Source organism: Talaromyces rugulosus, chromosome IV (assembly GCF_013368755.1).
Source record: "Talaromyces rugulosus chromosome IV, complete sequence".
Taxonomy (NCBI): Eukaryota; Fungi; Ascomycota; class Eurotiomycetes; order Eurotiales; family Trichocomaceae; genus Talaromyces; species Talaromyces rugulosus.
The window spans coordinates 952261-966839 of record NC_049564.1 but is presented as its reverse complement, the minus strand read 5'-3'; the positions used below and the strand labels follow the sequence as shown (position 1 = coordinate 966839).

Below are 14579 nucleotides of genomic sequence, written 5' to 3'. Positions count from 1 at the left end.
CGGACTAGTTGATGCATCCCACGGAAGATTCCCGTGGGAGCCAATCAGATCTGGATTACTTCATAGATTTTAGCAGCGGGCGATGATCGACATTATTGCGGGATCGACGGGTCGACCTTTTTTTTTTTTAGTTGCTTGCTGACCTTTTTTTTGTTTTGTTTTGTTTCTTTTTTAATCTTTAGTCTAAAGTCCTAATCCTAATCCTGATCCTGATCCTGATGCCTGGGACGCGGAATTGGCGGAGGACGAATCCGTCGCCCCAGGGTTCATTGGGCAGGATGGATTAAGAGGGTCAATTGAGGGTCAGCCGGGTTTGTCGGATGGGATATATACACTGCACAGTGTACATAATAATAATTAGAAATATAGAAATCTCTGTAGGATCGACTATCTGATAATTATTGTTGGTAACTATCCACAAGAGGGGCGGAGATCATGTGACTGGGGCACGTAGTAAGTACGTACTCCGTATCCGTATATACAACGTAGTATGTATATCTGTAGTAAGGGGCAAAGGGCTGGAAGCTGACGCGGTCGAGTACGAGGATCCCCCAATCTTGCACCCAGCGCACGAGACCTCTTGGATATGAGCTCGGGGCAAGTCGGATGCGGGCTGGTTCTGAGTTTGATGCTATGACTTCCCAAGAGTCAAGTTTAAAAAAAAAAAATAAAACGCTTAGTCCCCGAAGGGGGACAAGTGCGCTCGCAACTTGAAACTCTCTCTCCTCGCGAACAGACCGTTGCCGTTGAGGTCAGAGCAGAGTCGAGGCTTGGCCCTTTTTTCAATCTCCGTATGGTAGTTTTTTTTTCTAACAGGGTCTATTATTTTTTACGGCTAGTAAGGGGTATATACGGAAGTATATTTTTCTGTGCAGAGTACGATTCGCCAGCTCACCCCGCAGTCCGGACGAGGACTTTTCCGGCACTTTGGCCCTGTACTTTTTGCCGGAGGAGTAGGACGTGCGGACGTATTTATGATCTTGGCTCCGTTATCTCCGTGGCACATCTTGTCAATCTGACCGATTCTGACAGGATCTTGACAGCTGATCGCAATATGCTAAGCGATTGCGAGTACGGAGTACAGGTGGTACTCGGTGGCTGTTTTGGTAGCCCTATGAGTTAGGACCATGGATACGGGGTCGCTGCATAAAGGCAATTGGACAGAGTACAAAGGACAAAGGACAAAGCAGACAAAGCACAAGCACAGTACGTATACAATCCACGTATACGGAGGAGAGTCTAGAGTATACAGGTGACGAGTCAGCTAGCCTATAGCCTGGCTGTTAGAGTGCACGGAGAAGAAGGAAAAAACAACCCCCTGACGTATCAGACAGCGTAACCAACACGACAGATCCGAGTCGTCCCCCCCGGATATATTGCCGAAATGGGGAAGATTTCCAGATCAGCGCCGCCACGTGAGGCGAACCTCTTTACGGAGTACTCTCGCTTGCGCTGCCGTCGATTGGGGCACGCAAATTTACGAGCCGGTGGTGGTGATTCGCTGTTTGCTTTGTTTTTTTGCCATAAAATTTACTTGGCATAAAATATGCTAGTAAAATTATGTATGCGGTGCCAATAGGAGCAGGCTGTAAACGGGGAGTTTTTTTATGTTTTTTCTCTGGTTGCATGTTTGCATGTTTGCACTTTGCAGGAGTGATGGATGTACTACATGTATCCATTATTGCGGCGTGCTTTCTGGATGCTAATATTATTTATTATTGCAGGGGACTTCCCAGCAAGATTACATGCCCAGTGTAGATCATGATCAGCGAACCAGATGGAAATACAGATAAATACGGACTCCGTACCACGTTATCCGTCAGAAATTGCCGCATTGGGCACCGGCGCGGATTTCCCCGCTGTCTCGGCCAATGAGTCGCTAGCGCTTGGGCGAACCCAGCATCGTTAAGCGAGGTGCGGCGTAATTTGCTGTAATTTTCAGTAATGGTAGCGAGACGGACGCCTGGACCCTGCGTCGATCGGGGAAAGCAGTAAGCGATCGCCCGAAGTCACGTGTTTTGCTCATTTGCTTGGTTACTTACAGCCGCCCCCTGAATTGTGGTCGGGGCTTCGGCCCCGAGTCCTCCGCGAATTGATAATAATAATGGTCATCATTGTTGTTTGATAGAGTTTTTTTCAAGGTTCAGCAGGGTTTTACGGGCATGATCGACGGCGGTCGGGGAGTCCTTCCGACATGAACACTTTGGTCCGACCCGCACATTTGATCAATAATTTTATGCTCTGTTCGCCTGCGGATAGCTCTGTGGAGTACAGACATGTACGCATGGACGAGGCTCGACCGTCTGAGGGCAAAAAAAAAAAAAAGCACATCCCGAAGAATAACCGACCCAACACACAACAACAAAGTCAGATCACGACTCACGAGACTCGTCAGCCGCTGCCACTTGGCCCGTTCGCTTCCCTGCGGAAGATCCTCCCGTGACGGTCGCTGGGTGCCAGAGGGGTGGGTTATAGTTAGTATGTACTAGTGCTAGAGACTATAGTAAGTATCGCTAAGAATAACTCGAAGAGACAAGACACACCCAGGAATAACTCCGGGTGTAAGTACGTAGTGTGTGTATGTATGACAGTACGGTAACAGCGCTAGCAAGGCGATCCCCGTTGGCGCAAATCGCCCAAAGCGGCATCTTTGATGCGGTCCTGACCACGAAGAATTCCCTTTTGTGGACTAGCGCCAACCAACAGAAATCCGTCGCTTGGTTCCATGGAAAACCGTGCTGACAGGCAGTCGATCTGTGTTTTATTTGACACGGGGAACAGTGGCATTTGAAGCGAGTGTTCCAGATATACGAGTTTGGTGGGGCAGTAATATAACCAATGTATATTGGTTGGTTAACTGTGTGATTGTGACTGCTGTTATGCGGCTTTTCTTGCATATAGTATGTATATACCGATGGGATATGTACGAGTAGTTTGCAGAGCATTCTCGACCATGTCGGACTATTTTACTCGAATGATCACAAAGGAACCTGAGGAGGCCTGAAGATCATAACAGCTGTGACACACTGACCACCGACCAGGCATGCTGACTGAGTCCTCCATGGTATTTATTCGTGCTGGGCGGACTCCCGGGAACCAACCGACGCAGTCCTTACCAGACGCAGTTAGCGTCAGAACTGTTCTGGAACCCTCCTTTCTTCCTGCGTCCGGAGTAGCGGGCTACTTACTACTCCGTGTATACTCCTGTATACTAACGCCCCCACGCCTGACTCCTTCACCAATCGTGACGTGGCTCTGTCGGCCTCTGCTGCTGACTTGGCGGGTTCTGCCGCCAGAGGATGCGTCCAGCCGGGTGCTATAACTGGGCCATTATGATGCATCTACTAGATAGTCGCATGGTCATGGTGACTTGGTAGATACTACGGATACTACGTACGTATACTCCTGTAGACGATATGATCGACCGGCTACGCGCTCAGATACCAACTGTACACATCAACCACGGGCGATTAAATCAAAACGCAGGGCCAGAGTCCGCGGTCGAGTCCCGCCAAGCTGATAAGATCAGCGTCAATCAGTGCGTTTATAACGGTAATTACGGTATGTAATGTTATCCAGGACAGGATCGGCGCTAGCATCCGGAAGCGGCCTAAGGCAGCCGTTCAGCATGGCTGATCCTCGCTTAAAACCCACGGGGCCAGTGGAGTCGGCCCTTGGGCATCTTATTGGGCGTGCGGCGATCTGTCAAAGTCCAGCCAGTGCGAGCCTGCCCGAACGCCGCGCGTCTCGGTTAGGCTCGATGTGGTAATGCAGCTCCGGGGCTACTGTAGGATGTTCACAGTATATACGGCGTCGTTGGGGGAAGAGCATTCTCTGGTTTCGTTTCTGATATAGTAGTAGTTCTAATAGAATATTGTCTGCCAGTATTCAACAGAGTACAGATGCAGATATAGATGTAGATGTAGATGTAGATGTAGAGAAAGAAAAATACATACATGTACTCATACGTATGGGTATGGGTATGGTACGTATAGTACATACGATGATCCGCCCGCGCTAAGACTCGCGCCAAGGCTAGTACTGTACGGTCCCGAGGGGCTGGGATGATTAAAGTAAAACAGCTCTCTGGCTCTCCACGCGCAATTAATTGCTAGAGCTGCGATTCAGAGTTATTGGGATGTGCGTCGTCATTCGCCCCAGTTGGTCGCCGGCTTGGTTATAAGCCGCCGTGCCCGTCATATAAGCCCGCTTCCCGGATCTCATCTCGTTCGTTTGATCTCATCTGCTCTACCCTATACACACAACCACATCACTACACCTCACTACACACCACACACTACCACCATCATGAACGTCGCCAGCCTGATGACCACCGACTGGTCCTACGGCACCACCCGCAAATACGACGACTTCCAAGAGAAGCCATCACCCTACTACTTTACTTCCTCGCGTGTGTCGCCGCAGCTGCCACTTTCCCCCCCGGCCGACGAACAGCGCAAATGTTCTCTCCCATCCATCTCGAGCCTGCTCGAGGGCGCCGACAGCATGCCCGCAGCCAGTATGTTTTTTTAATAAATAAAAAAAAGATGACTTGATCAATACTAACACTGGCACAGAACGAGCCCGGCACAACTCGGCCGAGTATAACCGCGTGTTTCTGCCGCCAACGCCCCCCATGCGGCCCTGCTCAGGGCTTGCTGATGGAACCTCGCCCTCATCGCTGTCGAGACGCTCGCACTCGGCCTCGATTGCTTCGATTACTTCCATTGCCTCGATCAACAGCGCTCCGGCCATGCAGCACTCGCAGTCGCAGGCTTCTCTCCCCTCCATCTGCGCCTCGCTGCCCACACCGCCTGCGGACCGGGGCTCGCTCTCATCTCAAGACTCACGCATGTCGCCGCCTGCTTCAACATACCGTGCTTCTCCAGCTCCAGCTCCAGCCCAAAAATCAGCAGCAGGAAACAACTTCACACCGGCCAATGAGTCTCCTTACACACGCCCCCAAAGCGTGTCACCACCTGGTCCGCGCATCATCTCGCCCGTCAACCCGGCCTGGCAGCATCACCACTACTTCCCACCTTCTGGCGCAGCACCATACCCGCAGAACCATGACCGATACGTCTGCCGCACATGCCACAAGGCCTTTTCTCGCCCGTCGAGTCTGCGCATTCACTCGCACAGCCACACGGGCGAGAAGCCATTTCGATGCGCACATGTCGGCTGCGGCAAAGCGTTTAGCGTGCGCAGCAACATGAAGCGCCATGAACGCGGCTGCCACAGTGGGCGGCCGTTGGCTGCTGTTGTTTAATCTTTTTTTCTTCTTTTAAAGCATGTATCTTAATTTGCTCATGTATTTCTTTATGTTTACGAGTGGGCAGGCGTTTTTGATGTACAAAAGTGGCAGATATACCTATACCCTGGAGTTTGGATATTTTTATTTCTATTATTATTATTCTTATTATTATTATTACTCTACTACTACAACTACATTTCCACTATTATTTACAATACTTTTGAGATCTCCGATTAAAATCAAGGTGTATGATCAATTCCCTCAACGATTTTTTTAATGGTTCCGTGCGTTTCCGACAAGAAACCTTGTTTGGTAGATTATACTTTTTTTTTTTACTTTGGTCAACCACGAGGAAGACGAGCTCGGGGAAGCCATTCATCCGATGTAACCCTCATACTGGTGATGGCATGCTTAACTACACGACTAGGTTGATTCATACTACGTAGTACGTAGTTAGTTGGGCGCGTGGGTGTGCGACTAAAGAGTAAGCAGCACATGGCACATGGCAACCCAGCTGGAGGGTGGAGGAGGCTGACTAGCATCAAGGATCAGTGCCACTCGGGCTGGGTTGATCATTTCTCGTATACAAACTCTATTGTCTTTGCAACTGATTGGGAAGGTTTTTGCTTATTTATCTTTTTATCTTTTTATTAATTAATTTGATAATGGCATTGATTTAATATGCTATTATTGTGGGGGGGTGATATCATTCTACGCTCGCTGAGTGGGTATGCTTCATGTTGAACTCTGTTGTTGGCTAGGTTGTTAACTTGTTCATCTCGCTCATCCCTGCTCCGTATTACTCCTTCCGTAGTTCTTACTCAGTCTGCAGTCCAAGCTGTCGGTTACCAAGGCTGAGGCTGCACGATTAATCCTAACACTTGACAGTGTGAGTAGTTGGAAAATAGCACCGGGAGAAAAACAGTACACTTCTGAAGCAATTAGACGCTATTACTAGCCAGGAAACAAAGTGCGTTTGTCTCGCGGGCGGGACCCGTTATTCAACTCGGCCAAGGCCCAACAGGTTTTTTTAAACTTTGATTATTTCCGGACACTGCCACATGGATCAGCCTGTTTGGGTGTCTGTCATTTGTCTGTCATTGCGGGCAGGCTATTGGTGCCAGAGGGGGCTAGTGCTTATGCTTGATTCAGTGATCAGTTATCCGTGATCCCTGATTAAATTAATTTGCAAGCGACTAGCTACGTACTGAAGATCGATGTGATGGTTACTGCAAGTAATTAATTACATGTTCCTCTGTAAGCAGTAAGAACGGGAGATATCTGCCAATAGATCAACATTAACATATTAATAATATACCACATGGAATAAAGCGAAACGCACTGATCGCCGCTGGGTCGATAATTTGGACGCCGATTCGCTTGCAGCCATGTCATTGTTTGTTGGGTCGGGGTGTTTTGGGTCAATCCCCTTCTCGAAGAGACGCAGCTGGTCTGAGCACCCGGAAGATTACATCCACAAGATTATTTCCACCATTCACCTTTCAATAAAGTCATTTCCAGGTGAGGGGTTTTGGACTCGGCGGTCGAGTCAGTACTAGTACTGACTGGATATAGTTGGCTGTGTCCGGCCTATCAGGAGGAATAGCGCCCGCTTTAAGAAATCTCCGCGCACTAGTCCCCAAAGGGCTAGCCTTCCACATGGCCGGTGTGGCCGTATTCGGCCTAGCGCCACCCAACAGTTCTGCTGGCCCAAGCCTCCCTCACTCACTCACTTGCTGTTTTATTTTGCAATAATATTGTCTATTATTACTACTGTAGAGTACTCGCTAAACTAACCGTACTCAACCAAGCGTAATTTACCGGCATCCCTGCAATGCGACCAAGGCTGCCTCGCTACCGCTTACCAACAATAACTCAGCTGAGTTTGCTTCCCTTCCCTGCCACATGGCCTGGGGGTGTTGACAACTTGACTTAATTGGCTCCAAACTAATTATGACTCCGTACAGAGTTACAAAAAGTGCATGGCAAAGGGGCCTAAAGGGTGTTGGGTTAATAGCATTTGCGTATTAATGGCCTGTTTTGCAGATCTTTCTCTGTGTCATGATTCATCCTGGCGACCGTCATCGTGAAATCTTCCCTTTATGGTTACTACTCCTTCGCCTATTTCTATCTGAACAGATGAGACAGATTAGGCGGCATTTCCCGCCCACTCCGGAGAACAGCGGGCACTACGAGGCTATCTATCAACATCGCTGCTCCACTGATCGCATCATCGATCGGCGGATCATTGATTACGTGTCATCGGTTTGTACTGCGACGTATACTAGTATTCGTACTAACTGCTATTTTATAGCTTCCGAACCCGAGTACGAGTAAGTATCACTATCCAAGATAGCGAGTTTGATTTGTCAGACCGTGGTAAGCCGTTAAGTTTTGACTACGTACTACTACTACCGGTAACTATTCCCAGCGGAGACTTTATTGCCGAATCGGGTAATTTCTCGTTCACTCTCTACTTACTACGCCTTGACCAGCGCCTGCAAACTGAATACAATACGATCCAAATACGTCGTCGGCCGCTCATTACCCGCCATTCCCACCTTGAGCCCGACAGCAGAAGTATCATGCCCAAACTGAAGAATCGTAGTTGGTTCGCCTTCGCACACGCCCCATGTTGGCCCCTCGGCTCCACCTCCGCGCGTACTCACAAACTGGAGGCCCTGTAGCCACGGGCATGTCCAGAGGCGAATGGCCTGGATATACTCGCCGCCAACGGCAAACTCCTCGTGCCGGTAGTGCGGCGCCTGTGCGAGCTCTTTCTTGTCTGTGAAGCCGTAATGGCACCAGCAAAACGGCCACCCTTTTTTCTCTTTCTCGTTCTTGTGATTATCGCAGGCCTTGCTATAGCCGTCAAACCCGTCGGGCCCGGCGCTCACCCGGTTGCCGTCGGTATACTGTAAAGTGATACTAACCAGAGACATGGCGCCGTTTTGGAGCTTTTTATCGCCGTGCGTAAATGTCACTCGCACGTTGTCGACGCGCCGCGTCAAGTCGAACCAGTATGCGACATCGTGCTCGCTCGGCTTGGTCTGCATGGTCCGCCAGCGTGTCTGTAGCTCGTGTTGGCCGTATACAGGCCCGTCTTCGCGCCAGGATGATGGCGGCGCCTCGGGCTCCCACCACAGTCCGGCCGCATCGCGCGGTCCTTCGTAGTCCTCCTCCTCGATGTTGTTTGCTGGCTCGTATGATCCAGGAAACGTCAGCACCCCCAGCGAGTCCATTCGCGCTTGGCCAGTGCCGTCATCTTTCGACCACGCACAAAACAGCCCGCAAACTACTTTTCTCGCGCTCGACCGGGTGATATTACTTCCTGGTGCCAGATTTGGCCCAACTGTAAACTGCCGGTTGCGATTCGTGACCAGCCGGAGTCCATTGGGGTGCGTCTTGACGTCCATGAACACGGCCGTGACGCGCTCTCCGCCAGGCCCGTCGATGCGGAATGAAGACATTCCCCATCGTTGCGGGCCATATGCCTTGGTAGACCCGTCTGCGTAACCCAGCTCAAGACCACCAAACTGCGCATCAATAGAAATCGTCGTTAGGGCAGCCAGCTCCGCCTCATTCTGCCCAAACACCACTGCGTCGTGCGGGTTCAGCTCGACGGAGAAATCCGATGCCCAGTATCCGATCAACGGCTCGGTAATTTTTAGATGTGGCGGCGGCAGCTCTTTTCTCCAGAGAATCGAGCCCAGGGACTTGTTTGTCCGAATATTGGCTTTTTTACTGGAATCGCTGCTCGGCATTACTTTCTGCGCATGTCGAAGCAATGACAGTCGCACGATGCCGCCGGTTTGTGACCACTCCGCGAGAAGGCCGATCAGTAGCTGGCCCTCGGCGACTTGGGCGATTCGTCTGTCTCCTTTGCTCTGGCCGAGTAGCAGGCTATCGCCATGTTCGAAAATGAGCTCAATACCGACCACGACCCGTCCTATGTCTTCTTCGCACAGGTAGGTGTATTCGATTCCGTCGTTCGATATGAAGACAAACCCGCGGAGCCAATCACCCTGGCGGATAGAAACTGAGTCAGAGCGCGCTGCGACGCGGTTTGACGCTCCGAGATGGTGGTAAGTGGAATCGGCGGCCGTCTTGATACTGAATCCCAGCAAGTAGCCCTCGCGAGTCCAGTGCACTTTTAGAGTAGACTCGTGCTCCCCAACATCCTCGACATTGTCAAACAGCGCCAGCTTGGACATTTCAAACTTGGCGCCTGGGAGATGTCCCACTTTTATCATCTTGTCGGAAACGGCCTCTAGGAGAGACGAGTGTCTTTGGGTGTCTTTGGCCTGCTTGAGTGCCATGTACGACTCGGCAATTTGCTCACATAGCAGCCAGATTCTTCGTCTGTTTGCTAGACCCAGGATAATGTGCTCGGTCTTTTCGCTTTTTAAAAGCAGCTCCTTGTAAATCTGAGCCCAGTCAAGACCCGTGTTTTTCCTTTCAGGCAGGTCGTAGAGCCACGGCATGTCTTGCAGAATCCTCTCTTTCCAAAAGCTGTTTGTCTGGGTAAACACAGCCACAGAGGAGTTTACTTGCTGTAACGCATTCACACTTTCTATGGGGATAAACCGCGTAATATGCTGGACTAACTCCAAGGGAAGCCCGGCAAAGATATCACTCGTCGTTGCAGCTTCCGACCCCTGTACACTTGCAGACTTTTCTGGCGATGATTGAAGAAGCGGCAACTGCGAATAATACTCCTGCAAAGCAGGGATCGTTACGGGATTCACCATGTAGGACTCGGCGCCGGGACTGATGTACCAGTACTGCCCGTGCAGGTCTTCCATCTGCTCCCCGTAGTCTAGACGATCCAGATGCGCCGCGTAGTTTTCCGAGGAATCAGTGCCGAATCCTTTCAATGCACGGTAGACGACTTCCTTGTCCATAGACTCGCCGCTGCTGCCACTGCTAGACATGTGCGATATTACACGGTCGAGCATCGTGTGTAGACAAATGTCGTGGTAGGGGAATGCCAATGGGTCGTCGTCTCTACCTCCCCATGAATATCTAAACCTCAGTTAGAATAAATTGACTTTCTAAGGCCTAGAAGGCTTACACTGAAATGAAATCAGACAGTCCATCAACACCGTACGCTGTTTCGTCTGGTGGCGCCAACTCGCATCCTCCATAATCAGAATATATTACCGGTCCGGAGATAAACACACTGTGCTGAATATCAGAAATTTATGAACGAAGTGAAGCAATTAAACCAAAACGAAGAGAGAGAATTTTTTTTTTTTTTTTACCTATCAGCCGAATCTGGATTCTCACCAATACAGCGAAATTTTTTCAACCACGCTCTATCTTCGTGCTCCAATATACGAAGACTCTTTTGCACGTCTAGCGGCTGTTCATCGAAGATTTCCCACTCATATTGACTGTCGTCAACGGGACCGCCGCAGATGGCGCAGAAAATATCCCAGCCTCCCATGGCGTATTCAACTAGTATCAATGTATGTGCAGTATAGTAGTATGTGTTGACGGAAAATGAAGAACCGGGATGTGTTGTTTAATATAATAGAGCCTCAGCCGATCACGTGCAGTGCTGCTGCCTAGTGTTATGTTGTTATGTTGCATTGAGCTGCAGATCCATATGTTGCCTGAAACTGTGCAAATAATTATTAATAACGTTAAAAATACGCTTCAGCCGCATAATCGAGCTCGGCGCACAAGTTCTATTATCTACTATTGCAATGTTGTATTCAAGTGCAATGTTTTAGATTTATACGCATGGAAAGTATATTCATATTTATTAGCGCATACATAATAAGAATAAAGCCTATATTCTAATGCTTAGAAATCCGTATACACACAATCACACCTCTTCAACCACCGGCGGAAAATCGATCTGATCGTCATCCAGATAATTGACATCAAACGAATGCGCCTTTTCTGCTGCAGTCCAGCCGTCTCCCAGCCAGCCATTGGGGTTGTCGTTGACATATTCATACTCAAAGTCCTCCCAGCGGGGGTTGGAAAAGGTCTTGAGAGCGTGAAGCGAAGAACCTGCCAAATGTTAACTTTCTTATATCAAAAATCTGAGAGAAGTGAAAAAAAAAAAGAGCATACCAGGCCAAACTGCCGTGATGCGACCCTCCTCTTTCCCACCCTTGTACCAGCTGCGACACTTGGTGCTAAACACCGTCCTAGTGAAATACTGTTCGCAATGCTTGGTGAAACGATCAACGGCCTCCTTTCGAGGCATCATCCAGCGAATATTGTCTCGTTGCATTTTGGCCACGCAGTAGGTCATGTAGTCAATCGCCCTTTCAATAAGAAGCGACAAGCTGCCATGGCCCAGAGAAGCGTTCGGCCCTAGGGAAATAAAATAGTTGGGGAATTCGTTGGTCGCAACGGAGATATACGTCTCAGGAACTTCCCTCCACTTGTCTGCCAGGGAAATGCCCCCGCGACCAGTAAATGGGAAGCGAGGGAGGAATGTCGTGTCAAAGCCAGTAGCACATACAATCACATCGACAGGGCGATGCACTCCGTCTGCAGTGCGGATGCCTTCGCTATCAATCGCCGCGATTTCGGTCTTGATCATGTCGACTTTGTCATCCGTCAGGGCTTCCAAATACCCTGGTCCGGGTGTTAATCGACGGCAACCTGGCGGGAATGGAGGCACAAGTTGATCTAGGAGTTCTGGCTTGTTGGCTAGGCGGCGCTTCATGTTTACTTTGAAGAAATCGGGACCGCCGAGTTGCTCTGGAGTTCCCTTTATTGTTACTGCAAAGTCATTCTGCAGGTCGTGCTCGATCTCTGTATATTTGTCAATGTTGAGATCAATTTTCTTTGTTGGACTGTCTTTGTCGTACCTTTTCTAAACTTTTGGTATGCTGCCTTGTCTGTCTTGAAATGCGCAATCTCCTCGGCTGAAAATGCAACTGTACCAGAATAGTCAGTCCATTGTCAAAGATACCAAAAACTCAGTACATACTGTTATCTAAACCAACACCGCCTCTCTCGTCAATCTTGGCACGAGCAATGGTAGGAGCCAGCCATGTACGGCCGCGAGCGTAGTGGTCAATATGACTGACATCTGGGAGCATCGACGGAACGACTTGGATTCCGCTAGATCCGTTACCAATGACGGCAATTCGTTTGCCCTGAGTGACTGTTAGATCTAGGAAAATATTGCAAATTGTAATAGTTTACTCGCCTTGTAGTCATAGCTCTCATCAAAGTTTGCGGTGTGCAGCAACTTGCCCTTGAAATCATGCAAACCCGGAATATCAGGCCATTTCCAATTATTCAACCCACCCGTGGCAGAAATCAAGACATCACAAGAATCAGACAAGACTGAGTTGGTTTCCAAATTTTCAACTTTGAGATTCCACTTGGCCTCGTTATCATCCCAGTGGGCTTCGAGAACCCTGTGCTTGAGTTGGATATACTTCATGCACCCATATTTTCGGGCCACTTTTTCCCAATACTGATGGATTTCCTTTGCACCTGCATAGAAATGCGACCACTCTGGATTGGGCTCAAATGTGGCTTGATAGGTGTGTGCGGGGATGTCTTGATGGTTTGTATCAGCAAGGAAATCAGAGGTGGAAATGCATTCGAACCTACCACATGCACATCCCGGGTACTTGTTTTCATACCAGGTTCCTCCAATATCTTCGTTCTTTTCATACACCGTGAGGCTCAAATTCTGGATGCGTTGCCTAAATCGAATGGAAGCGAGGATGCCCGACAACCCAGAGCCTACAATGACAACTCGAATTGGGCGAGCGCCGTCGATCGGCCTATCTTCAACGATCCATGGGTCTTCCGGGTGGTTTTTATTCTCAGTAATGACTTCTTTAGGCCTTTCCTTCTCCGCCACCGCCTCCTCTTTAGCGGGAATGGGAGACGGAGACCATAGCTTGGCTATCCGGCTGAAGCGTTTCTGTATAAACTCACCAGGCATATTCGCTTTTCACAGTTGGCAGCGAGATGCAATGAATAAAACTTAACTTTGGAGGTGTAGTATTGAGTATTAGACTGTGTGTTGAAATGTCCGAGGCTGAGGGTTTAAATAATAACACACTCTCTAGTGTAGCCTTGCAGGAAACGGTCCGCTTATTCTGCAGCCGCAGGGATACTCGGCGTTAATTAGTTCTGTAAGCCTCTAGGCCTCTAAGCTAGCCCACTCCGCAGGTACGGACTGTCATTTATCGCTTGCTCGCTCGGGGAGGTCATCCATTGGGTTGGATAATTCCGTAGCAACTTTGCAAATATTTCCGAACAGCCGAGTTGCGACGGGGTTGTTCCGAGAGGAGAGACGGCACACAATTCCTCCCCGTGGGCAGGAAACTCAAAAGCAGACAAAGATGCGTAACTCCCCGCGGGGGTGCGAGGGGGCTAGCTAAACGGGCAGCGGGAAGGATGCCGGGAATCCCCCTCCAGAAGGGATTTCCCAGTATCCCCCGCACGTCTAATTATTAATATCTCGATATGTGCTGATTCTCTGAGTCGTACCTCGTAGTTAGAAGCGAGTTTACCAATAGGAGGCCTTTCTGAATTTGCCCTGTCGTAGCCGCAGCTGGCTAGGCAGTTAATTGGTTGGCCCCCTCTTTCTCGATTGCCAACAGGTGCGTTGACAGCAGTACTAAGTACTAAGTTGTTGTCTGGTGCTGTCCCAATCGGGAAAGTGATGCTTTCCGGGACGCTCATTGGTCAGAGGGACCGTTGGGAATCATGTGACTCGGCGGTTACAATCTGGGGTTCTGGCCAATGAGAATAGCAGAGTATGTGGGGCCTTCCCCGCAGCCGCTTAGAGTAGTGGATCCGGACCCTTCATCACTATTGGCTGCAGACGCTGGGATTAACAGGAGGGATTAGGCACAGGCTAACCGCATGCGGCTAGTGCATCAGCGCGCAGGTGTGTTGGGATTGAGAGGCCGACTGCACGACTGCAGGGGCTGAAACAGCGAAATAATGTGGTCGAGGAGAATTTTTATAGTACTATGTAGTCTTTTGCATAGATTATCGACAGGCACTGCATACCGATCGGATTCGCCCGTTGCAATTGGAAACGGCCTCCATCCCGGAGAACCCCAACTCAAACCTAAAGCACGTTAAGGCGCGCCCCCCGCTTCGCCTCTGCGCTTGCCCCCCCCAGCAACCTTCCTCCTATCCAGATCACCTGCATCATTCTCGGCCACTTTTTTTCTCTTTCGCGTTCTGCTCGACTATCTTGTGTATCACCCTATTCAAACCCTCACTAGGTAGGCCGGATCTCTTGCCTACAATAGTACAAACATACCCATCGCCGGCCCTGGTTGCATCTGTGGTGGGCCAAGGTCCAAGCTGGGATCGG

The 14579-nt window shown here is 49.7% G+C and overlaps 2 protein-coding genes across 2 annotated transcripts; one reads left to right on the top strand and one right to left on the bottom strand.

The window, feature by feature from the left end:
* Nucleotides 1–4308: 4308 nt before the first annotated feature.
* TRUGW13939_07102 (uncharacterized protein) lies at nt 4309–5269 on the top strand (the record flags this gene model as incomplete). The annotated part of the gene is made up of 2 exons (XM_035490244.1): nt 4309–4519; nt 4578–5269. 2 exons carry the CDS (start codon nt 4309–4311, stop codon nt 5267–5269), a joined length of 903 nt encoding a protein of 300 aa, XP_035346137.1.
* Nucleotides 5270–7734: 2465 nt separating this feature from the next.
* Nucleotides 7735–13187, bottom strand: TRUGW13939_07101 (uncharacterized protein; the record flags this gene model as incomplete). Its single annotated transcript, XM_035490243.1, has 8 exons — nt 7735–10279; nt 10329–10441; nt 11094–11278; nt 11342–12034; nt 12091–12159; nt 12213–12389; nt 12500–12793; nt 12848–13187. 8 exons carry the CDS (start codon nt 13185–13187, stop codon nt 7735–7737), a joined length of 4416 nt encoding a protein of 1471 aa, XP_035346136.1.
* Between the last annotated feature and the right edge of the window lie 1392 nt (nt 13188–14579).